The sequence below is a fragment of the Rutilus rutilus genome (assembly GCF_951802725.1).
Source record: "Rutilus rutilus genome assembly, chromosome: 16".
Taxonomy (NCBI): domain Eukaryota; kingdom Metazoa; phylum Chordata; class Actinopteri; order Cypriniformes; family Leuciscidae; genus Rutilus; species Rutilus rutilus.
In genome coordinates this window covers 32,390,240-32,417,552 of record NC_140224.1, presented here as the reverse complement: position 1 = coordinate 32,417,552, position 27,313 = coordinate 32,390,240, and the positions used below count along the sequence as shown (strand labels likewise).

Below are 27,313 nucleotides of genomic sequence, written 5' to 3'. Positions count from 1 at the left end.
CATACTTACAGCCTCTTAGCAAATCTGCTGTACATTGTGACAGGTTGACTAAACAATATGGCGCACAACCTGTTAAGGACTGAAATAATCACGTACCCTGTTAAAAAAAAAATATATATATATATATATGCAAAGTGACAGGAGCTACAAACGATAAGAACAGCACATGATTTGATAGACTTTAACACATTTTACTCTTACAGTATTTCGTTTCTCAACGCTAAATAGGTGTCAGTGACATACAAGCATTTCATTTTATTACAGTAGATGGTTTACCAATGAGTTGTGGGCTCTGAAAAGTGCGAAATAGCTCTGATACATTACATTGTGGCATTTAAACTCATGGCATTAACATCTCCTGTGACCTCTAAGACTCTCACTGTCAATAAAATGGCAAAAATCCCTGGAAGGATAAAAAGCCATAATTCAACAATTCTCTCCCTGTTTTCCAGTTCTAATTTTTAACCTGCCCTCTTCAACATCCAAGAAACTCATTTCACATGGAAACTCCTACGGCATTCGAGATGCTGTTTTAAAACGTATGTGCTGCACTACTGAAACAGCATGAGAAGTATGGCATAAAGGAAATTGTAACGTTTGCCTAATAACAAAGAAAGTGTCAGAAAATGCACATCTTTTCCTTTAGCATGTTAAAGCGTGCCATGTTTACTCTGGAGTCTTGAGTGCAAAACGATCAACAGGGAACCATTTATTCACAGTGCTGTGCAAGTGCACTTTAGACTGTAAAGCCTCTCCTTGATAAAAAATACGTAGATTCCTTTTGTTCCCTTTCGTTTTAACCTGCAGGTTTTTATTTTTACTTTCAGGACATTACATTTATTTATATATTTACTCATTCACTGAGAGCAGCAGGATTTCAAAGTGTATTCTTGCAGTGGTTATACTAGGGACAATTGTGACGGCTGGCTACTAATGTGTTTATTCTTTATTCTTTTGTCATGCCCTTCACTTGCTAACTTCCCTCCGTCTCGTTCACTCGGATGTACGTCATTGCTTACGTTGCACGAGTGCCCACTACTGGCGGAAACTGCAATAGGCTGAATTGGAACGTTCTAAGCCCTTGATCACTTGGAATCAGCTATGGAGTTGATTTATTATTAAATTAGTTTTTCCCTTTAAGAATTTGTTTAATGCAGCATCCAAATGTATATAAGTGTGTTTGGGTTGTTTTAAAGTAAAAAAAAAAAATATATATATAATTAATATATCATAGAGTTGTTTGTTGTGGTGGTGATTAGACGAGATCTGTGGTGACGTCACAATCATACTGCATTGTGGGACATATACAGTGGGGAGAACAAGTATTTGATACACTGCCGATTTTGCAGGTTTTCTTACTTACAAAGCATGTAGAAGTCTGTAAGTTGTATCATAGGTACACTTCAACTGTGAGAGACGGAATCTAAAACAAAAATCCAGAAAATCACATTGTATGATTTTTAAATAATTAATTTGCATTTTATTGCATGACTTAAGTATTTGATCACCTACCAACCAGTAAGAATTCCGGCTCTCACAGACCTGTTAGTTTTTCTTTAAGAAGCCCTCCTGTTCTCCACTCATTACCTGTATTAACTGCATCTGTTTGAACTCGTTACCTGTATAAAAGACACCTGTCCACACACTCAATCAAACAGACTCCAACCTCTCCACAATGGCCAAGACCAGAGAGCTGTGTAAGGATATCAGGGATAAAATTGTAGACCTGCACAAGGCTGGGATGGGCTACAGGACAATAGGCAAGCAGCTTGGTGAGAAGGCAACAACTGTTGGCGCAATTATTAGAAAATGGAAGAAGTTCAAGATGACGGTCAATCTTCCTCGGTCTGGGGCACCATGCAAGATCTCACCTCGTGGGGCATCAGTGATCATGAGGAAGGTGAGTGATCAGCCCAGAACTACACGGCAGGACCTGGTCAATGACCTGAAGAGAGCTGGGACCACAGTCTCAAAGAAAACCATTAGTAACACACAACACCGTCATGGATTAAAATCCTGCAGCGCACGCAAGGTCCCCCTGCTCAAGCCAGCGCATGTCCAGACCCGTCTGAAGTTTACCAATGACCATCTGGATGATCCAGAGGAGGAATGGGAGAAGGTCATGTGGTCTGATGAGACAAAAATAGAGCTTTTTGGTCTAAACTCCACTCGCCGTGTTTGGAGGAAGAAGAAGGATGAGTGCAACCCCAAGAACACCATCCCAACCGTGAAGCATGGAGGTGGAAACATCATTCTTTGGGGATGCTTTTCTGCAAAGGGGACAGGACGACTGCACCGTATTGAGGAGAGGATGGATGGGGCCATGTATTGTGAGATTTTGGCCAACAACCTCCTTCCCTCAGTAAGAGCATTGAAGATGGGTCGTGGCTGGGTCTTCCAGCATGACAACGACCCGAAACACACAGCCAGGGCAACTAAGGAGTGGCTCCGTAAGAAGCATCTCAAGGTCTTGGAGTGGCCTAGCCAGTCTCCAGACCTGAAACCAATAGAAAATCTTTGGAGGGAGCTGAAAGTCCGTATTGCCCAGCGACAGCCCCGAAACCTGAAGGATCTGGAGAAGGTCTGTATGGAGGAGTGGGCCAAAATCCCTGCAGTGCGTGCAAACATGGTCAAGAACTACAGGAAACGTATGATCTCTGTAATTGCAAACAAAGGTGTCTGTACCAGATATTAAGTTCTGCTTTTCTGATGTATCAAATACTTATGTCATGCAATAAAATGCAAATTAATTACTTAAAAATCATACAGTGTGATTTTCTGGATTTTTGTTTTAGATTCCGTCACTCACAGTTAAAGAGTACCGATGATAAAAATTACAGACTTCTACATGCTTTGTGGGAAAACCTGCAAAATCGGCAGTGTATCAAATACCTGTACTTGTTCTCCCCACTGTAGGTGCCTGAAGTGTTCATATGAAGTAGACTCGCTCCCTCAGTCAAAATCGAGGGAACTAGGGTCTGTCCATATAAACTTCCCTTGTCCACTTCACAAAGTGGAACGCACTTCAAAATGGCGGCAGGGATTCCCCTGAGGGGAAGTGCTTAGGGAAGTTTGCAAGTGCGTGTCTAAAAGTTGACTGAACGCAGCCAGCGAGTGAGCTGTTCAAATGATTCAGAGTGTGTGAGTGAGGCGTTCAAATGAATCAGACTGAATCGCGAACCAATTCATTCCGTTTTGCTAAGCCATTTGACCAATTCATGCAAAAGAACTGATTCAAAAGAGTGGTTCAAGATTCGGTATTAGTTTTATTAAAATGCAGACAGAAAATACGAAAACACACGCCATTAATCAAATATTCTAAGATAAAATGTTTCTCAGGCCTGTTTACAGTAATCCCCTTCGCCAGACAAAGGATTTGTTATAAATTGTTTAAAATGACACTGGTTAGTTAAAAGTTATTGTAAAAATGTCTCAGAAAAGTGAGTCATTGACTCGGATATTTCCCTTGTGTCACTGAAACTAACTACAATGTCAGAGGGACATTTGCTGGCTGGAAGTGTAACTGACAGGTGTTGAATTTACAGTATTAAAAGGGAAATAGGAAAGTCGTGAATAAAATCCTTTGGACAGCTGCTCGGATCATTGTCTATTCTGCAAGTATGTGATCCTGTAATAAAACTAATATATTTTCCTTGACTGGTCACAGGGCGCCTGTGTTCCCTGAGCAAGAAGCGTGTTATCGAGCTGGGACATGACAAGGTTATGACCTTTTCTGCAGGGTAACGCTCTCTGCCACATATATTAATGGTAATAGATGTGTTACCTGACACTCCAAGATAAAAATTTATGTTTAGACATTGACCTGCTTCTGTCGCAGCCATGCAGTATGAAACACACTGACATATGATGGTGTTTCACCTTCCATTATCATGACTAAGTAGTTGAGAGAGGTAGGATGAGAAGCATGACCAAAATCTATATCATAGTAAATGTGTATATGACAATTATTTTACAATAGGCTTATTCAATAGCTGATTTCACGCGAGGGGTCCAACCACCCGCACCGGGGCCCCTGATACCTTAGCTACAGTCATTTTCTCTTTTTATTTGGAGCTTGATGGCTGCAAAAAAAGATAAGATTGTTTATAATGATAAAGTTATTGTGAAGTTCACTGCATATATAAAACAGAATGCATGCAAAAGGTAATAGTTGCATGACTTTTTATGTTCAATTAATTTACTTATTTTAAATAAATATTTATTGATTGATTGAACTTAAATTTGCCATTATTGCAGCACTTCAGCAATTACTTGATTTCATAATCAGCTGAAGAGTTCTGTGCAAAGTGTTCCTTTTATTCACATGGTTTTAAATTGTTTATAAAGTATCTCATCTTGTTTTCTCTAAGAAGTTTACATTTCATGGAGAGCTAAGCACAACGAAATAATTTTAAGAAGAACAAATATGACGTCAGAAGACAAGTTCCTAAATGGGACAGAATCAACAATGAAAATAAAACCGGCTAACAAGCAAATAAAACAATCATAATAATTATTCATACCACAATGCATGCTGGGAAGAAGGCAAATTGGAGTGATGGCTACGTTCCAGTCCACTTTTAGACACGCACTTGCGAACTTCACCTCCCCTTGGGGGAATCCCTGCCGCCATTTTGAAGTGCGTTCCACTTCGTGAAGTGGACAAGTGAAGTTTATATGGACAGACCCTCGCTCCCTCAAGCTCCTCCGACATTTCTCTTTAAAGATTCTCGTTTTAGACTTCTAATTCATGACTGGTGTTTTGTTTTGCTCTATCCTCAGCGCTTCCACGTTCGTCAATGCGTCAGGTCAAGGGTTACTCTCGCTGTAAATCGATGAGTATGTCCGTCTGCTGGAAGCTAGTTATTTTAGTTTGTAAAGTTCTAAATATGGATATTTTTCTTACACAAGCGCATCACTTCGCTTCAGAAGGCCTATATTAACCCCATGGAGCCGTGCATGGAACACTTTTATGATGGACAAAAGTGCTTTTTTGGGCTTCAAAATCCAATTTACCATTCAATGCCATTATAAAGCTTGGAAGAGCTTCTTTTTTTAAAAATATAACTCCGATTGTATTAGTCTGAAAGAAGAAAGTCATATACACCTAGGATGGCTTGAGGGCGAGTATTTCATGGAGGGATTTTAATTTTTGGGTGAACTACCCCTTTAAAATAAATTGTAATAAAAGCTGCATCATGATGAAATTGTTAAAGAACTTCAGAAACTACAGTATTTAAACATTGTTTATTTTATTTTATTTTTAACAATGTTGGGTAATATCAAAGCTATACTTGAGACCAGTTTGTCCTTACAAATAATTTAGAAACTTTCAATTGTGGCATGTGAATTGAAGCTTGTTCAAAGTAGATTCTGGATATGAAGCATGAAGAACAAGGAAAAGAAAAAGGAGAGAGTGACCGATTGGATAACATGATTAAGTATTTTCAGAGTGTGACTTTAACATCACAAGGACAGGAGATTTGAACGTAATTTACCTTATATGGGATGAAATTCAAATTTACCTTAACATTCATGCACACATTCACACACTATAAAACCCCCCGTCACCCCCGTCCCCCGTCCCCCGTCCCCTGTACAACCCAGATACCAGAGGACTTAAATTAGATTGAGTCTGAGTGTCATGCCACAAGACAGGATGGCATAAAGTGTCTGGCAAAGAGTGAAAACAATAACAAAACAGGGGAAGGTATGTGTGCTGACCTTCACAACAGAGCTGTAGAGAATGTGATTCTTCTTCCCTGAAAGAATGGTTCCAGAGAGACAATAAATATGCAGACAGCTTTCAAGTGATATTCCTTCTTACAATGTCAGCGTCTGTGAAGTAATTGACAATACTGATGCATTGTATATTGAAGGCCCTGGTTTTGCTACTTTGAAATACAGACACATAAAATATGCACATTCAGCATCTGCTGTTGTTTGCATAATGGTTAATGAACTCGATTTATTGTTAGTTACAATTACTTTGTCACTTTCCTGATTGCTAAACCTGGAGGCCAGGGCAACACCTTGAACTCTTCATCGTGTTCCTCAAACCATTCCTGAACAATGTGTGCAGTGTGGCAGGGTGCATTTTCCTGCTGGAAGAGGCCACTTCCACCTGGGAACGCCATTGTCATGAGGGGATGTTCCTGCAACAATGTTTATGGCCGAACCTATGGGTTTCCCAGCAGAACATTGCTCAGAGCATCAAACTCGGGTCCATTGGTCCTTGTCAAAGTCGCTGAGATCTTAATTCCTGCCCTTTGCATTCTGCATCCAAAATGTTGAGTACAAGAACTGATTGTTTGCTTATCTAATCAGACCTTAATATTTTGCCTTGTTTTGTCGGTTCAACTTAGAAAATGTACTTCATGTGGTAACATCTTCAATAACTGGTTTTGTTGAAATGAAAGAAATGATTTAAGACTACTGATTATAACTGAATTCAACCAACTGTTTGAAGCATAATTATCAGTTGATGTAACCTCCAGCAAGGTAAAATGACTTAAAAAGTTTGATATCATCTTTGTCGTTTTATGCATTCTAGCCTTTTTCCACCTAGATGTAAATTTACTCAAAAAAAATGAAATTGAAGACATTTTTACATACAACTTAAATTAGCTTATTCAAATTGAATCAGTTGAGTTGGGTCAACAGTATCGTTTATCATTATGCACAATATATATAATGAAGCATCTCACAGCCTGAGCACAAGCACTACTCTTCAGCACAATGGTAACCGCAAACAAATCAGTAACAGAAACTCCTCTGAATCATTACCTCCTCTGAAACATTACTGAACATTAAATATTAAGACCGTAGAGCCATCGCCACCAATGGTCACAATCTACTTAGGATTATGATGCTTTTGGGAAATGCAGCCCTGGGCAGTGGATCTGTAGTTCCCAGCATGCTCTTGTTTGGAAATGGTCTTGTAACCCTTCCCAGATTTATGGGCAGAAACAATTGCTTAAGATCATTGCTTCCTCCTTGGCATTGTGTTAACACACACCTGAATGCTCTAGACCCGGGGTTTTCAAAGTGGGGGCCGCCAGGGGGGCGCAGCAAGATGGAAACAAAATAGCAGGAAAAAAAAAGAAAAAAAAAACATAAAAATATTTGTAAATATGAGTATTGTTATGAAATAACATTACAATAATTTGTTGCATAGCCTATTTGAACATTATACTTTCCATGCTAATCTTTTAGAGATGAACTGATTGATCGGCTGGTGACCGGAATTGGCCGATTTTCACGTGATTTTCAGTCTGACATATGCCGATTTTGGTCAAATGCACTCGGGCGCCGCATGATTAACATCGTGCAACATCAGGATCACAGGTGCACACGGAATTATGGCCGTTTCAGAACGCAAGCGCGAGCGGCGCGTGAGCAGCGCGAATTTTTTTCGGCATGCATGTTCAATGACTGCATTCATATGGAACGCCAAAAGGGTCAAATTTCGCCACTAACGAAACGCCTTTCATTCTCAAAACGCCGGTGTTTACGGCGTTTAAGGCAAAAAGACGCCGCAAAGTACGGCGTTCTGTGGTACAAACGCCGCAAATTACGGCGTTTGCAAAGCAAAATCGCCGTCATTATCGCCGTTTTTTTTATCCAGTCAACAACGCCGTTTCTGACGCTTCAGGCCATCCATAATGCGCCGTAATTTGCGGCGCTTCTGTCTGACAAAGATGGCGTTAAAAGCGACGTTTTGTATAATATTATAATCAGCCCCTCCCTTTTCTTCAAAGTTCAGCCCATCTAATGACGCAAATGGAAAGACATATGTAGTAGATTGTCGATCTGAATCATAGGGTTCTGTTTTTCTAACGTTGTTAGGACTAGTGTTTGGACTTTTATCGTGTCATATTTTTTATTTCTTCATTAGGCACGTGTATCCCCCTTTTTCCTTTATCATACTGTATGTGGGCTGATTTTAGCCTCTGTTTACATTCATGTCTGTGAAATTTCACACGTGAAAACATTGTGAACATTTCAGAAGTGGAGCGACTGGATGCGCGAGACCACGTGATTTGCCTGTCCGACGTGGTTTTTCTTGATTTTTGGGTTTCTACCATACAGTCTATGGTTTCTACCAAGGATATTGGTGTGTAATACGTTTGGGAATTTGCACAGGGTGTTTATTTTGAATTTGACACTGTTTTTTTTACTTTTATTTTGTATTTCTGGTGCGACTTGGACGTGCGTCCGTCAAAAATAGACTAGGCGCCTATATTTAGCGAAGCGGCGCGGAGAGTGGCTTCTGGGAAGCTTCTGAAACGCGCCGCGTCGCGGCCGGTGTAAACACAAGCATTGACTAGAATGGGCGCGATCAGCTCCGGTAGCCGTGTCGCAGCTGTAATGCGCCGCAGACATGTGCGGTGTAAATGAGGGGTGAGCGTCAAGCAGGAGCGTTGCGTGAGCATTGAAGCTGAGTCTATTTTTTGCTGTGCTGCTCACGCTCAATTAAAGTGAAAGCACACTTTTGATGGACAAAATAAATATGATTTCACACAAAAAGTACCTAAAATGCACATAATTTGCATGTATAGTGTGTTTTAACAAGAACTGGAGTAGGCTATTTCAGAAAAGAAATTGAAGACTGAAGAAATTGAAGACTCAAAAATATTTTTAGAAAATTTACCCATTTAAACTTGTTTTTATTAATCAGTTGGGGTAAAAGTGGTATTTTATATAAAAATAAAAATAAAATAATAATATATATATAAAAAATATTTGTGTGTGCTGTAAAGCGGTTAGAATTTTTTTTATCGGAATCAGCTAAAATCTGTATTGGCAGGTCAAACTCAATGACAAATCGGAATGTTAGAAAAATAGAAAATTGTAATCGGTGCATCTCTATAATCTTTCTGATTGGCTGGTATCAAACACCATCACATAATCTAGATGTTTTATTTATTTATTTCTACATTTGCCTGTATTGTCGATGGGTTCAATAACACATCCTGCAAAAAGGCCAGAACCTAGTAGTATTTGGGGGGCCTTGTCATGGAAAAGTTTGGGAACCCCTGCTCTAGACCATAAAACTGCCAAAACGTCTTTTATAGAGTTGGTCTCACTTGCTAATGATCAATTAATCAAGGGCATTTGATTAGCATCCCGACTGTATCTTACCCTCTAAATTCCTATGGAAGAAGTATAGGGCGTACTTAATTTGTCACACATGGCTTCTCCATTTTGTCTTTATTTTTGTTAAATAAACCATGACACTGTGTAATATGTCATGTGTTATTGTTCACCTGAGGTTGCATTTACCTCATTTTAAGACCTGCCAAGGACCAGATGATTTTTTTTTATTATGTCCTGATATATAAACCATATAATTCAATTTCCTTATCACATGACTGCATATATATATATATATATATATATATATATATATATATATATATATAAATCATGTAAAAATAATAATATTAATATTAATAATATACTATTTTTAAAGTGAAATTTGTATCTCTAACAAGAAATAAGCACTGTATCAGATATTCACTCTTCTATCTCTGAAACTCACTTGTTTCCTATCATTAGATGTGCAATAAATCTGTTAACTTCTGTATGATACATGCATTCATGGTGCTTTTCCTCATTTATAAATCATTGGATAAAAGTGTCTGCTAAATGATTCAATTGTAAATTTGAAAAATCCTGTCTTTCTTTGTGCATAAACTTACTGTACATTATCTGCCCAGTGCCCACAATATCCTAAGTGTTTCCAGCAATTGTGGATTCCTGCTGTTTAATGAGCTCCAGAGCTCACTGCAAAGATCAGCAGATTTTATCACTGTCCGACTTTCCCATGGAGACAGTCATTAAGCAAATTAGTAACGACAGGTGCATTTGCATATTCATAGAGTGCCCTAGCCTAGATCATGCCCCAAGACAAACAAAGTAATACAAATGCAACAGGTACAGAGGTTGACATGCCTGCATGATGATGTTTGGTTTGGTTTCACAGCAGTCTGAGTTCATGACATATGAATAACTAATATAGAATACTAGTAATACATTACTAGTAATACATTATGAGCAAATTTTAATTAGCTCTACTACCAAATAAATTAATATCCCAGTGGATGAATAATCAAAATATCTGTTTGCTATGGTAAATCCATCTCTTGTCTACTATTTCTGTGAAAGACAATTATTTGTAGATTGATTGATTGCTTGTTCATCTGATAACGTTTCTATACTTAATTATATCTATGGACTCATCATGGTTTTATTGCACAGAGACTGATATGCTAACAGTGATGTGGTATGTGTGTGTGTGTGTGCTTTGTATGCAGCCTTCTTTCATTGATTGGCAGTGTGTGATTCAAGAAATCTCCTTCCGACTCAGCGGACACCATGATAAGATCAAAGAGTATATTTGATAACCCATCTCATTTTCAGCAGTCTCTCTCGGCTCTGTCTGTTATATCACCATATCTCAAGCACAATCAGACCTATAGTTTGGGATTTGGAAATTCAGGAATTGGGGACAAGTTGTTGTCTTTTGGATCTTTGGATTCTACACAAACCCAGAACAGGTTTAAGCAATTTAATTTAATTTTTTTTTTTTTTTAAGTGGTGTTTATTTAAGAAAACCGTGTTTATTACAGGACTCAACTGTAATAGCTCATGTTTAGCCCTAAAGTAGTTTTTTTACAACAAGTACAAGTCTATACAAGTTCCTCTTGGGACTACAACGTCCATGTCCTCGTGAGGAGAAAATAATTATGAAAATCCTTGTGTCTTCAAAAAAATAAGAAATTCATATTCGATTTGAAATCATGATAAATAGATAAATACATAACAAAACGTTACAACCCGTCTCAACAGCCTCACAAATAAATAAATAGAATCATAAATAACATTCAACAAACATCTTTGGCCAAACGAGGCCCGTGTAGACAATTCCTCCTCAAAACTCCCTCCAACGAAGCTTCGGTTAGGGACGCCACTCATCCTTAAGAAGGGTGACAAAACAAAGCTAAACCGTAAAAAGAACAATAACATACCAACTCCATTGAGGCACTTTTTAAGGATGTCAGAAAAACTTTGCATTTCTATGTGTTTTTTTTCTTTTTTTTCTTTCTTTCTTTTTTTTTTTTTTGTGAGAAAATCAAAGCTGATTAAATACGACCAAAAAACTTCCAAAATTCATTTACAGATAACCCGACGGCTGCATTTTATTCTGGCTTCCTTTATCCTCTCTTGTTTTGAGTGCGAAATCAAGGCAAACTAAAAAGTTCAATATACAAAATAATACAATGAAATCTTGTAAAAAGAAAAGTCAGAGTTAAACACACATCTACGTTTGTTTCAAAGCAAAAAAAAAAAAAAAAAAAAACTATCAGTGTTTGTTTTCAGTGGCGGTGCTGGATGTTACGTCTGATTGGCTCTCTGATCGTTCTCCGAATATCCCTGCTAGGGTTTTGAAGCGAGGCCCCCACTCGTTGAGGTAATCGTAGTCCTCCTCTGTTTCACCCTTTACAGACTCTATAGAGCTTAAACTCTCGGCCACAGAGCCCTCGCCCTCGTAGGCGTATGTGGCCAGCGAGTCGTATGGCGGGGCGGAAGTGTCACCGTCGTGCTCTTGCAGCCGCTGACTGATGAAGTTGCTGATGTCAGCGCTGTTCTGAGAGGCTATTGGCCGCTGTGGACACAAACCCAACTCTGGCTTAACGTCTCGGCGAAACAGATTTTCCTTGATGACTTTGGGGTTGCGGAGGGTGCCCATGTCGAAGGCGTGCGTGTCCTCCTCGCCTCCTCCTTCATCGTCGTAATGGATGACGTTGTCACGGATGTCCTCTTTGGATGTCATGAGAGTCTCTTTCTTCTTCTGCCGCCGAACCCCCACGTAGAGTACCACGATCACTGCAGGAAACACACAAGCAGAACGCAAATGAAAATACATCACCAGGAGGCTTTCAGAGTGTGATACAACAAGGTCTCTAAAGCTCCCCTGAAATCGAAATTGTATGGCTTTTAGTCTCTGACTGTCAGGTTTGAGGTAACTAGTAATAGTGAATTAAGTAATCTTTATATATATATATATACAGACTTTTTTTTTACATAAATATAAAATATAAAAAATACAATACAATACAATTTGACTGTCAAAAGGTCAACTATCTATACTGCATAAAACTATCTTTTTTATCTTATACTGTTTTTATACTTAAATGAATATATATATAAAAAATGATACAGATACAATTTTATACTTGTTCATTTTTTTTTTTTTTTTTTTTTTTATACAGATAAACATAGTGTATAATTACATACAGTTTTTATACATTTAAAAAAAAGTTTTTCCTTCCTGGAATCAAAATAGGAAATATGTCAACAGGATTTCAGCAACTCCTTCTGGGAGCTATTTCGTATATTTTATTTTATTTTTGGCAAATATTCAACAAGGTGCATCATGCAGTTGCTCCAGATTTGTCTGCCCTTCTCCTCTGACCTCTGGCATCAACAAGGCATTTTCGTCCACAGAACTGCAGTTTGCTGGATTTTCTCTTTTAAGGGCCATTCTCTGTAAACCCTAGAGATGGTTGTGTGTGAAAATCCCAGTAGATCAGCAGTTTCTGAAATTCTCAAGACCAGCTACTTGAGACCAGCCCTTCTGGCACCAACAACCATGGCACATGTGATTGGCTGATTAGATAGTTGCATTAATGAGCAGTTAAACGGTTACCTTATAAAGAGGCCAGTGAGTGTGTCTATATACTGTATATACAGTGCAATGCATAAGTGAATACACCCATGCTAAAGTTGACTAAAAAGAGGAATAAAAAATCATATTTTGGAAATTGAACTTAATGCCTTAATTTAAAAAATTAGGAAAAATCCAACCTGAATAATGTATCGTAAATAAATAAATGTTCTTCCTTAAAATACATGGTGCATAAGTGAGTACACCCCTATGTTAAATTCCCATAGAGGCAGGCAGATTTTTATTTTTAAGTTTTTTTTTTTTTTTTTTTTTTTTTTTTAGGATACTATGCATCCTGATAAAGTTCCCTTGGCCTTTGGAATTAAAATAGCCCCACATCATCACATAGCCTTCACCATACCTAGAGATTTTTTTCAAGGAAGAACATTTATTTATTTACGATACATTATTCATTCACAAAGAAAATTGGTGTCCTCAAAGGTTGGATTTTTCCAAATTTTTTAAATTAAGGCATTAAGTTCAATTTCCAAAATATGATTTTTTATTCCTCTTTTTAGTCAACTTTAGCATGGGTGTATTCACTTATGCATTGCACTGTATGTACACACTCACTTTGTAACCCCTGTTTGTAACCCCTACAGTCCTACTCGCCCAGCAATGAGCGGGACTCAAATGGTGTCTCCAGTATGGAAGGCAGGAGTGCTAACAAGGACACTAAAGACCACAGTCTCTAACATCAGTCGCTAGCGCGCCTCTTGAGATCAGGTGAGTGAGGTTTACCTGAACTAGCCTCCGTTACACTCACACCCCCCCCCAAACATCACTCCTATCCAGGCCACGGCACCAATGTAACCCCTCTGATCCTACTCGCCCCGCTCCAATGCGGGACGCAAACTGGCATGGGAGGCAGGCACACTAACAAAGACCGCAGTCTCTAGTGTCTGTCTAAAATACCTCCCAGAAGGAGTTGCTGTGCTGATTTTATTTCATTTTATTTTTCTGAATTTGAATAATGAAAAAAAAAAATATATATATATAATTTATTGAATAAGCATCTCACAATATATATGACATGACTTAAGGTGCGGTCATATTAGCAACATTTCGGCAAAATGTTTCGTGGGCAAAAAAGGTACATTGACTATTGTCCATAGTGTATAGTGGTATACAGAGCACAGTTCACTCTGAACTCACTTTCAAACCAAGCGGCTTTCTGTACGTCAGTGCAGTGAATCCACATGACCAACATGACCAAGGACCCTATCATACACCTGGTGCAATCCAGTGCTAGGCATGCGCGCGAGTGTTTTTTTGCTAGTTTTAGCCTGAAGCAGTTATCATTTTCACATCCCGCGCCACATTGTTTAAGGCAAGACACGGCAGACAAAAACAGATTTTTCATGCAGTGGTCGGTTTTGAGATTTTGGGCTAGTTTACTAGCTTCTTTCAAGCTGCTATAAAGAAAACGTTATAAATATACATTAAGATGTTTATTTTATTACATTTTGTTTACTTGCGGCAGTAAGTTTCTCCCAAATTTACCAAGAAGTCCCCAACGGGACATGCCGAGTTCCGTCTGTTTACTGAAGTCTGCCATGACCGGTATCTTTGTAAAGCTCTGAGTCTCCTGCAAAAGGCTATGTAACCCAAATATGGGCATTTCCTTTCTATCAGTAACCAATCGTGAATGTCCAAAGGGGGATTTAAAGCTAATGACGAAATTTCATTTAGAGCTATTTAAATCTTTAAATGCCATTTTCTCAAAGTATATGTTTTTTGTCATTCTCCAGTACAAACATCTCAGCCTATGTAGCACCTATGTACACCAAACTTTCCAGTTATACACTTAGCAGTATTCTGAAGATATTTTCAGAGGAATTTTTGTCATCTTGTGTGTAAACAAAATGAAAAAAAAGAATTTTGCACCTGACTTTATCATATGTTCAGATCTATCTACCGAAAATATATGCAAAACCGTGCATATTTAATGAGATAATGCCTAATTTTCATAATTAAACATACAAATTTCAAAAACTTGTAATACATTTTTTTTATATACTTGTGTAAGTAATCAACTGAGGAAGTTTCATGTTGATATCTATTATTTTTAAATGTTTCCCTATTCACCTGTTGAGTCTCGCCTTAAATAGCAAATGCATTTGTGCCCATTTGTTCGCCCATGGGTGTGCTGGTCTGAAAACGAGGTGTGTTCTGGCGCATTGTTGGCGCGTTGCTATTTTGCGCGTGGCAACTGAAATAGAGGCGCAGTATATATATATATATATTTTTTTTTTCATTTTATTTATTTATTTAAAGCTGCAGTCTGTAGTGTTTCCTCTTTGTTGCCATCTTTGTTCGAAATCTGAAATTTCAGTTATTTGCCGAATTATCAACTTTACGTGGGTTGTGCCTCGGCACGGCACAGCACGGATGAATTTCGAGGAGAATGTGCGGCTGTCAGTCGCTGCGCCGGTGTGGATACTGTCATTCGCAATCACAGATTCTACTTTTTGGAAGTATGACCAACATAAGAATTTTCACCGGAAAATGTAATCTGAACAAGTAAGTAACATTCACTCTTGTTCTGACCAACTAAGGGAAAAAAAGCATTGCAGTAAATCGCGCTGATTAAATCTAACGATCACTTATCATTTCACGTCAAACCGTGCAAATTATACTTTGCTCTCAAATTGTTAAATTTAACACCATCAGCATTGCGTGACTACATTTGATGCCCCAATATTTATCCTTGTTTTCGTATGGACCCGGTTGCAGTCTCTTTTTTTTCCGTAGCCACTCCAAAGTTCGAAGTCTTTTGCATTTTACAACGGGTGAAAGACGCAAAGACATGCTTGAATTTCCTGCGGAAATCCACCAGTACCACTGGAATTAAAAACATTATTACAAGCTTACGGTTTTGAATCGAGCTAGCAGGCAAGCAGATAGTTTTGAACACTGGCTGGTCATGTACTTGCTCAAATGTATTTTGGATAATTTTTAACCCAAAAACGTTACGGAATGCAGCTTTAAAGGGCACATTAGTAATATGCGCCTATAGGTGGGTCCACAACGCTCGTACACTCTGCTTATTACACACACACACCGCTTGCAAATTCCACCATGTAAATAGCAATCTGCCATGGCGCGAGCGCAACTGAATGGGAAATTACACTCTGATTGGTTTATTGCTCGTTACACCCTAAACACACCCATTACTCATTAAGAGAAAAATATAATTAGCAAAAGTGGTTCAGACGCCGTGCGCTTTCGACCACACGCTTAGATCATTAAAATAGGGCCCCAAATCTGCAAGGGGGAGTCTTACGACCTTGGGTCAAATTCCCAATCACATGGATTCCTACTTGATTTTGTGTTAAATTGACGAACAGCGGGAAATGTGTCTGCATCTTTAGAAAAATATGCACGAATCAGTAAATAAAATCTGAAAATAATGAAATCATACATTTGAGTGATTTAGCTCATGCATATTTTGTTTTCAGGCTAGGTCAAGCCAATATGTACGTAACAAGGGGGAAATTTTTTTTTTAGCTCGTAATAATTAGAAGGCGAGTCTTCTGTTCCTATAGCCACCATATTGAGTGTTGTGATTTCTCCCATTTATACGGGTGACTCAAATCGTTCTCGCTTTGCTGTCTGTACAATCAGGGAGTGAGGCAGGCAGGGCCCAGTGGAAACACTCACTCATTTAATCAAGGCGACAACCCCCTCATTTGTCAGAGTTTTCCATGATTGGCAAACAGCTCCTGACTGCAGTCATCATTTAAAGACGGAATGAAAGCTGCAGCAGTAATGTGTGCCCTCCATCTGATGGACTCTCTCACTTATCATGTGTGACTATTTCAGAACCCAATTCCTCTCGCTTTATTATTCATTTTATATTGACTGGCCACAGACGATCCTCAACTAGATAGACAGAACAAAATGATGATCATGGATGGATGGATGGATAGATAGATAGATAGATAGATAGATAGATAGATAGATAGATAGATAGATAGATAGATAGATAGATAGATAGATAGATAGATAGATAGATAGATAGAACAGAGCCATGATCACGACATGCTGTGTCTCACACTGTGCTGTAATGGAGATCTGGAGTATTTCATATATGTTCAGGAGGTTTCTAAGAACATAAGTTAACACCTGTACTGTGTTTATTAGTATGCAGCAAATTAGAGGAAATTGCTATAAAACAAATAACAAGGTTGTTTATATATAATCTAACAGTCTAGATCAGTGTCTGTGAGATGACAGCGCCCCCAAGTGACAGATATTTGCATTGTACTTCTCAACCATTGTCAGACATGTAGCCTATTTTCTGAGTCAATGTTTGTGATTTGACTGGCATATGCAGGAGATAGGTTGGAGAATGATAAGCCCTCGTCCTCGGTACGCTGATCTCTTGCTCGGTCTGCCATGACTGCATCCGTGGAGTGGGAAATGGGTCAGTCTGACAAATGAAGCACCGATAATGGCTTATCTCCAGCTCGACAATGTGTTCTCTTTCTGCGCTGTCTGTGATCCTGGCTGGCACCTTTAGCAAGGACGCAGTGATGCTGAGAGGTGCTTGCCAGTATCTGTGAGACAGGTCAGTCTTTAGAGCTCTGCAGCAGTCTCTTAAATACAAGCTGTCACGTAATGGTAAAAGATGGATTGACTGTTTTTTTCTAAGTGGTGTAAAGATCAGCTTAATGAAATGATGACTGAAGGTCATTCTACAACTGGAAATGGTGTATAAGACTTGTATGCATTTCTTTATTTCCTGTGGAACACAAAATAACATATTTTGAAAAATGTTGGTAACCAAATGGATCGGTTCCTATTTGACCTCTATTGTATGATTAAAAATCACAACGAAAATCAATGGAAACCAAAAGTGGATACCAACATTCTTCAAGTAAATGATTTTTCATTTTTGGGTTTGTTATCCCTTTAAAGAGAGATTTGTGATGTCTGCTGAAAAGGAAATCAATTTGTGGAGCGAGTTATTACAAAACAACCATTTTCCTCTTATTTGTAATACAAGCAATAAGATTTGCATTAAGAATATTTTGATGTCATGTTGACATTAATATGGTCAATGTCAAAAATAACTAATCAACTTTTTCTTCGAAAATGTCGCCTTCTGTTAATACAATGCATTACCGTTTTCTTTCAACCATAATGGCTAATCCAGGAAGGCCTAAATTGTAATCGTCAGGTCTCTTCTTTTGTGATTCAACTTAATTTGCTCTACTTTGGAAAAAAAAAAAACAAGCAAAGCCTTGTGTCCTTTGTAGGTGTATTGTGGAGGGATAAAGAAAGGAAATGAGTTCAAATTTGATGGAGACAGGAGTTAAAAGCATGAATGCTGAAATAGCAGAGAGGAGAATGGGAATGAAAATAGTGACATCTAATCAAAACGTTAGAGCTCATCAACATGAAGAGCGTGCGCTCGCTGGACCACTGCTTCTCGGAAATACCACTGTGTTTTGTGCACGTTATTTTTTGACAGACATCGATGTATTGATATTTAAATGATGGATCGTAAAGTAATAATTATTTATTTCTTAGCCGGCAAGTATTCAGTGAAGTGATTGATGCCCATGAGTGTGTTGTGTCGACGCTTTTAGTTCTAATATTCAAACCAATAGCCAGATTAAGTTTTTGACAGACGTGATAACATGCGTAAGTGCACTATGTTTTCTTTCTGGGTAATTATAAAACGTGCTGGAGACGTTTCGAAATGCTTTTTGTGTTATTCATTCTGCTTATTTTACGGAATGAAGTTTATTGCGTGGCATAAATAAATGATGTTACTCAAGAGACAGACATGTTTGGCTTGTCAAAAATTTTACATTCAGCTATCGCAAATTCATTAACTTTTGAAAACTTTTTTTTACTCATGGAAATGCAGATCCTGTTGTAAATAATAGTGAAAAATATATCTATTTTTCTATCTATCTATCTATCTATCTATCTATCTATCTATCTATCTATCTATCTATCTATCTATCTATCTATCTATCTATCTGAATATAGATGACCTCAGTTCTACTTCATTTCCCACGTTCCACTGCATTTTGCACACAGCTGGAAGTTCAATCCTGACCTTGCAGTCTATGCTGATGACAAAACTTATATCATGCAGACTGTCCACGTTCCGGCCCAGCTCTCGGATAGTCTGTGTGTTGTCATTTTTCTGAAGTATAGGCTTAAGTGTCAGTCCGGTGGACATACACATCATTTTCCGACAGAAAGGCTACAGTGAGATCTGTGTCTGAGGTTCAATCGAGGACAGCCGAGTGCTAACCTCATTTTGTTGAGCACGCTCTTACTTAATGACCAGCCAGCCCACACAAATTACCATGGAAACGAGGCCATAAAAGTCTCCACTTCATTCCTCACCCCTCCACCCCAACACCCCGCACATCCCGTATGCAAATGAAGTGGGTTTATAACTCCTGAGATTTCCCCCGTCTTGACCTCAGGGGTTAAGTTAACATGGAGAGTAATTCAGCCTGCATGCGATCTGATGTTAATGACACTCAGAGATTTAGGGCTTTCACTATGACATTGATGGGCGAAGACAAGAAAAAAAGGGAGTCCCAAGAAGCGCCTAAAGCCAGCTGAAAGAAGTCTTCATGAAATCAAAATGAAAAATATACTTTTTAAAGTGCATGATTGATTAATGTTATTTCAAACAAAGACGTACCAAACAACAACTTCACATCATAATCACTTTCCTTTTTTTTGACTGATGTAATAATTTCTCAAATCTCCCCTCCAACTGCCTCATTCTTGCACTTTTCATGATCCAATCAGTATTTTTCTTTATCAAATGCTTTCACTTTGAGATATTTCATATTACAGAAATAAAATCATTTGTGAATGTGCTTCATGGCTAAGTTCAAGGTAAGTGTGTAATTTTAAAACCACTCTCATAACAAAATGATATTGTAAAAATAATGCTGTTTGGAATATTACATTACTCAGTATATAGAGTAGTATGTATACAGTGCACAGTATGCAGATTTTCTGTATGACCTAGTCCTAGAGTACTCCATCTGCCAAAATGATCTTCCATTTGGGTGACTGATAAACTGGAAGAATCTATTTCTGGGCTCATTTTTTTATCCTAACACTCAAATATTCTTTGCACCAAATTGGATTCAAATTGCAAAATGATTTTCAAAATGATAACGGAAAATGAAACCAAGGTCATGTGACAGACACAGTAAAGTCATGTGAAAGCAATGCATTCTATTTCACCTATTTTTTTTATTTTTTTATTAGTAGGCTGTATACAGTATATACTGTACACTATTTGTAACATGTAAGCTAGTGTTCCATTCCAATTTTTTTTTTTTTGATAATGACTGTTTTTATTTATTTATTTGGGAATATTGTGATTCAAGAGTGCTTGTGGTATGACGGACACTATCACAGTTCCTTTAGTTATCTTTCAAAATAAGGTCCTGGCAGCTTTTGCTTTGCAGTATGCATTGTCACTCCATATTGAGCTGGGATTACATCTGGTAAATGGAGTATGGACAGGCAGCTCTCTCTCTCTGTCAAACACTCTGATGGATGGATGTTTTCTTACCCAGCAGTATGACGATGCACACCAGAATAGCGATCAGGGCTCCGGTACTGAGGCCGACAGGGAGGAAAATGGCTTCAGCGCTGCATGTTAATAAAGATCCCTCGGTGTCACAGCCACAGACGCGGATGGTGAGAGTACTGGTACTGCTCAAAGTCTGGAGGCCGCCGTCCTCAATCACCACTGGAAGGTGGTAGATCTCCTGAGACCACCTTTTAAAACCACTACGCAGGGCCACGACCCCAGCACTGTTATCTACGTAAAAAAAAAGAAAAAAGAAAACAGCAGACATTTTAAAAATTGTCTTGCCAAAATATTATTTTTTTGCATTTTTATCGAAGGAAAAATAATGGATTTTTTTTTGTAATATATATATTATACATTTAAAAAATATATTTTTTCTATTAGGTTCAGAAAGCGACAAGGGGAGCAAAAATGACCAAGATTACCTACACATTTTCCTTTTTATTAAGCTTAATAATAACCCCCAAACACAGACAACCACAAACTGAATGTGCTTATGAACACACAGCTATTGATTGTTTGGTGATTTTGTTAACAGATATCGCAGGAATTATGCTCATTATAAAGGATTGTTATTGATTTACCATAAAGATGATTTTGTGCATCACAAAAAGCTCTCTTGCATGATTTTTCATAGTGAACAATCTATTCAGTGTTTAGTGTACTATGCAGTCTCAACAGGGATATCACACTACAGCCGAGTGCCGAATCCCCCTCAGGCGTCTAAATAAAATGCTTTATCTCTGTGAGGAGACTGTTTGAGCCTGAACATTCATCTGCAATGATTTCAGGAGGTAAGAGAAGCTCTTTCACAATCTACCTTCTGGTGTCCTACTGTAACATTGCTGGTCAACTGAGATGTATAACTTCCTGAAGGCTACTCAATGGCTACAGAATCGGACATTTTCACGCTTCTAATCTGATGACGTGGTAAACAAAATGCAGTTTTAAATGGTGCTTTTTAAAAGAGATAAGGCTACTTCTAATGCAGAATAAAAATATTTATAATCATTTATAACATTTCCCTTGACAGCTGCCATTTTAAATGGCATGTTTTACATGGCATACATCTTTTACAATTGCAGTGTTATCTATCATTGACAACGTTAAACTTGAATAGGTAAATTTACACTCAATATAGACAACTAAATCTATTCGAATTTAACAAAATATTATGCTATAAGGGACTTATGTGAATCGGTGAATAATTTTTTTAGATGAACAGTCTGTACAAATTGATTCATTAAGGTGAATCAGACTTCTCTGCACTAGTAGATTCATATGACAACAGATTCAGAAGACAGAGAGACAGCATTATTTTCTTGTGATGATAGCGCAGCTATGTTCTCTTAAAAATGTGATTCTATGTCACAAAACTAAACAGAATTGTGTTTTTCACAAGAGATTTTTCCTTGTAGCAACACCCATGCTCCAGTCATAAAGGTTAAATGGCAATAATCAATGTCGCTGTTTGTGTTTTATAAAATCAGTGTGGTTTAGTTGGTGTTTCAATGTTCAGAGAAATGACATGTTGTCAAAAGACTTCGCCAGCATCCTGGCGGCTGTAAGTTGCTGGTTATGAACTCTGATCAGCCCACCTGACCTTGTCTCTGTGACTTTATGCTGACCGCATTTTCTTGACGGGTGGGCATTTTCAAGAAAATCTTGCATGTTACAGGTAGACCCTTTTCACCTTTTTTTCTGAACTGCCCACAGCGGAAACTGTCACCTTGTCCCAATAAATCACATCTTAAGTGTGCAGTCATGCCTAAAGCGAGGACAGTATTTCATAAGGCCAAAAATAGTGAGCGTAGTGGAAGAATAGCACGTCAGCTGCGTTATAATAAACAATTACATAAAACACAGTTTCATGACTTTTCTTGAATTAAATATTTTTTAACCTAAGGATTGCATGCACAAAGAGCAATTTGTAGGATATAAGGGATATATATATATAATTGTGTATATAATTTTGAGTAATGTGGCCCTCCATACACTTGTGTATGAAATTATATACATTTATAATTGTATATGTAATTTTTTTCTTCTTTTTCTTTTTTCTTCTTCCAAACAGATCACTTGACTAGGATATAACAGCCATACTCACTCCCAAAGTCTCTGATGGTGAAGTTTTTGGTCTTCACTCCCTCTTGAGGAGATTTGAAGGAAAATCTTTGTCCGGCTTGAGGGAGATCCTGGTCAGTTGCACTGATGACCTGAACCACCTGTGACACAAAGTTAATCGAAAGATTATTGATCAGGGTTTAAGAACTGATCATAAACGGTCTCTGATGGCATATTTGATCACTGCTGGACACCCAGAATGTGGCAAAATTTTTAAAACTAAAGTAATCCTTGCATAACTTATCTCTTGTTTAAAGTCACCATGAAATCAAAATGTATAATGATTGCATCATCTAAAAAAAAAAAAAAAAAAAATATTCATGTGCCCTCGTAATTTTAATCAAATTAACCCCTTCCTCTTTTAGCAACATCTCTTCTCTGATAGGGTGAGGGTGGGGCAAAGTGTCACTCACATGAGATCCACCAATAGCAGCAAACCACAATCATCCAACAACCAATCAATTCCACATGGACAAAACCAAGCCCTGCCCTACATGCTTCTCATTCGAGAAACAGTTTCACTCAGATATATGTCACAATAGGGAATAAAAGGCGAATACAACTTCTGTTTAAATGTTTTATGGTGAATATTGAATTTTCTAATGATTTATGAAGGTTATTAGTGAACACAGGCAAATAAACTCTTGGGCAGTTATATTAAACTTTATTAAATATACATTATTAAAATTGAAATTAATATCTTCAGGTATTTATGGACAAACTATAGTCATAAATAAACATTATCTGTAACCATGGGGGTGTTTTAAAAGACAGAGAGTGTAGAAAACAAATTTTCCATATTTAATGGAGATATATAATACAGCCACATAATATACTTTATAAGAAAAACAACCCAATTTACAGTGCTTTATGTATATGAAGCAATTAAGCTCACAGCATTAAATGAAGCATAATTAAAAAACTAGTCACAAGCGGATGAATGTACGCATCAGCCGGAAACATGTGCTCAATAATAATGTTTAAAACACTGCTCCTGTGGTTTTTCTTCTCCATTCTGCATCTAAAACCAATTAGTCTGCTTTCACATCCAGTGATCATGAAGCACTGTGCACTAACATCGCAAGCAGATCGATCTTCTGTGGCCAGCAGACATCCGTACCGCCCACCCTCCCGCTGGCATCACCTGCTGTAGAGCTGTCACAGGCACCACAGGTGCATGCTGGGTAGGACGATTAGCACAGCTCTAATGCATCACTTACCCACCAGGCTCTTCCTGTCCAATGTATCAATGAACATAGTTCTGGCCAGAAGTGTCATACATATTCAAACTAAGAAAAGGAGAATTTTTAATGGAACAAGTGTTTTTCTTTGTCTTTTATACCATTACTGCCATCACGTGAGACAGGAATGTGAAAATAAAATAAAATGTATACAATTCAATAACTCATAATAAGGTTTTTAGAAAGGTTTTCCTGTTCACTCTGAGGTTCAGAGGTTATAGAGGGTAAGATACAGTAGATTAGGAAATACATGGGCACACACACACACACACACACACACGCTGTACCTGCCTAGAACAGGGAATATACTGCATTTTCTGGAATTAATGAGAGTGTCAGAGTCTGGAGTCTGTCATACATCATCTTAAATGGCTCATTAGACCAGAATTGGTTTTCGACATGCAAACATACACACATGCACACACAACCATTTATATGCACTCACCTGCCCGACTTTGGCGCTCTCACACACAAAGGTCTCGTAAGGCATGGCCAGCTCTGGTGGAAACTCATTAATGTCCAGCACATGAACTGTGACGGCCACTCTACTGGTCAGCACTGGGTTATCTACACAAACAACACACACGTAAGGTATTATGACAAACAGCACCCTGTGAACTTTGCTTTACTCATTACATACGTTACAATGCACTCATTTACAGTCGTTCTTCAGTTAGGGGAACTTTTCTGTTCCTCCCAAAATAAGCATTCCAATATCAACACCATGATACATTTATTTGAGCTTTATTAGATAAAATAAGCTTTGAATGGTGAAAATTGTGATTTTTTTTTTAAAGCAAACAAGTAATATTTTAATTCAGCAATGATATGTTAAAATCATCAAAAGTGACAGTAAAGACATTTATAACGTCACAATATTTGTAAAAAAAAAAAAAAAAAAAAATGCTGTTCTTTTACACGTTTGATTCATCCAATAATCCTAAAACTATAATTTGCTAACATTGATAATAATAATAAATGTTTTTTTGAGCAGCAAATCATCATTAGAATGATTTCTGAAAGATCATGTGACACTGAAGACTGGAGCAATGATGCTGAAAATTCAGCTTTGCATCACAGGAATAAATTACATTTTTTAAATATATTCAAGAGTTAATTTAAATCGTATTAATATTTAACAACATTACTGTTTTACTGTGTTTCTGATCAAATTAATGCAGAAGACTTCTTCGAAAAACATTAAAAAAAAAATCGAACCAACCCCTAACTTTTGAACGGTACAGTTTGAAGAAGTTACTTTTTTGAAAAGATTGCAAGTACCCAAACAGAGTGTTTAAAACAGAATCACCTATATACATTTTATAACTGCAGGTATGATGGATTCAGAACTGCTTTGTATTTGGATTGGATCACATAAATAACTCCACACTTTCTTCACTAAAATCATACATAGACGGCATATCACATGAGCTTTCTATTGAGGAACCAAAAGGTCTGAAAATATAATGGTACACTGTAGTAATGATTTGAACATTATGTTCTAAACCATACTACTATACTGCCACCATGTGGTTTTACATCAATAATTTAAAGGGTTTTTAAATATTATTCCTAAACTGTCTATTCTATTCATAAAACTACACAAAAAGATGTCTTTCATCATTTTTTAACTGAATAACACGGTTAATAAAATAACTCCGAAGATAATCCAAGAAGTTTCTAGCTGACACACAAGGTCATTGGTGTCCTCTCTGGCACAGCTGTTGATGTTCAAACACGTCTTGCTGATATTGTTTGAGCGGGCAGTGTGTGGAGGTGAACATCAGTGCGGAATAAACTTTTATAGATCAGATTCGTGAGATGGGCTCAGCATGTCTGAGGAGAAGGTGAGAAGGCTTAGAACGAGGGATCTGAACTCATCCCTCCCAGGGGTCCCGTATAAAGCCAAGACCTGTGGGCGACCTTGATGAAGATGAGCAATCTTCCTGGAGAGAAAGAGAGTGAGGGAGTGTGTGTGTGTGTGTGTGTGTGTGTGTGTGTGTGTGTGTGTGTGTGTGTGTGTGTGTGTGTGTGTGCGCGCAGCTGTTTGTTACTTCAGCTCCAGGGACTCCAGGGTGTCTGATGTCCAGTAAAAAAAATAAAAAAAATAAAAAATAATACTGTTGCTACAATTTATCTGAGATCTGACACATCATTATTATCCAGGCCTTGTGCTTCTGCCCCAAATATCCTGTAGAAAATGACTTGTTGTGTAGCCAATATTGGAGTTTTGAAAGAGATAAAAAAAAAAAAAAAAAAAGTTTTGGCTAACTAAATGTTAAATGCTAAATTTGAACCCGCGTAGTATTTAATATGTTCATACATGGCAACACATTGTAATTTTCTAACTTAACTTTTAGACATTTCTATTTGTCATTATAAAGCTTAACATAATCTATGAACAATATCAATAGTATCTTGAAAATAATTTAACAATTCAGGGAGTGAACTTTGACCCGTAATTCTATATGACTGTCTTTTAAGTGTGTGTGTGTGTGTGTGTGTTTCATGCTGATGAAAACGGTGAGGTTCCTCTGGAAAATGTACAACTATATTCTATAGGCTTTACGCTGAACGCCGCGTGAACAAACAGGTCTTCATCATATCTGCTTGTCGGACAAAATGTTAGCAGTATGAACTAACAAAAAAACATTTAGATATCAATCTCAATATGCGATGGACATCGGTTATGCTTATCTTTTAGGCAGCTCTATATTTAATGAAGAACATCCCAAAAAAAAAACAATATATAGAATACGGATGTTTGTTTGCTCATAACCGTATTGAAGTGGACAAATATAATTGACAAATGCCCTCACAATTCAAAAGCTATCTATGATTATATTTATATTTGATGATTGAATAAGTAATGCATACGGAGGTTATAATGAACATACATAAAATAATATTCACTAATGATGTTGTTAATGTTACAATTTGCAACAATTTTTAAGCTTTAGTCTAGTTAACCATGGCTTCAACAAGGACGGATTTAACCACTAGATGGTGATGTTGTATAAGAGTGAAATCGCCAGACTTTTAGACAGAGTAGCAAACAGTAAATGTGCCTTTATGAGAGTCTTTGTGATGTTTTTGTCATTTGCTTTGCAGGTTTGACAGACAATTTGTGTCCATTAGCTTGTATGTGAGAAAGACACTTTCCTTTCCATTAACTTGATTGTGACCCCGTTTTCAACTGGTATTGATGTAAACAGGGCAAATACTTATGTCTGCTGAAACACATTTTTTTTTCTAACTGTAGAGTAAAGAAAGCTGTTTTCTTCAGCTAGCTGACTATTCATAGAAGGGATTATGTAAATCAAGGGTATCTGTGTGTTCTAATGGAAACTAAGGGCTGAAGTTTTCATCATGTGCAACAAGCATGAAATGTTTGGAAACTGCGTGCTGACTCGTGCTTTCCTCAGCATTTTCATATTTAGTACAATATGATTCAGAGACTCCAGAACATCTGGAATTCCACCTGGTGTGACATTAACACTGCTAAAAAGCTCAGGAGAGAGAGGCAGAAATACAAGAATCTGCAAAATATGCTAGACTAGCTTGTGATGGTGTTAAACAGGTGTTCTGCGCATCTCGTAATCACTGGTTCTGAGAGATATAAAA

General features: G+C 37.7%; 1 protein-coding gene across 1 annotated transcript in view; it reads right to left on the bottom strand.

Moving 5' to 3' along the window:
- Nucleotides 1-10,603: 10,603 nt before the first annotated feature.
- The window catches only part of cdh12b (cadherin 12b), a 140,923-nt gene continuing 124,213 nt past the window's right edge, over nucleotides 10,604-27,313 (bottom strand). Inside the window, exons 9-12 of the mRNA XM_084433726.1 lie at nucleotides 24,135-24,256; nucleotides 22,432-22,549; nucleotides 20,304-20,555; nucleotides 10,604-11,892 (exon numbers count right to left, since the gene is read on the bottom strand). Coding sequence (XP_084289852.1) covers nucleotides 11,369-11,892; nucleotides 20,304-20,555; nucleotides 22,432-22,549; nucleotides 24,135-24,256 — 1,016 coding nt within the window. The 3' untranslated portion in view covers nucleotides 10,604-11,368. The remainder of the gene's footprint in view (nucleotides 11,893-20,303; nucleotides 20,556-22,431; nucleotides 22,550-24,134; nucleotides 24,257-27,313) is intronic.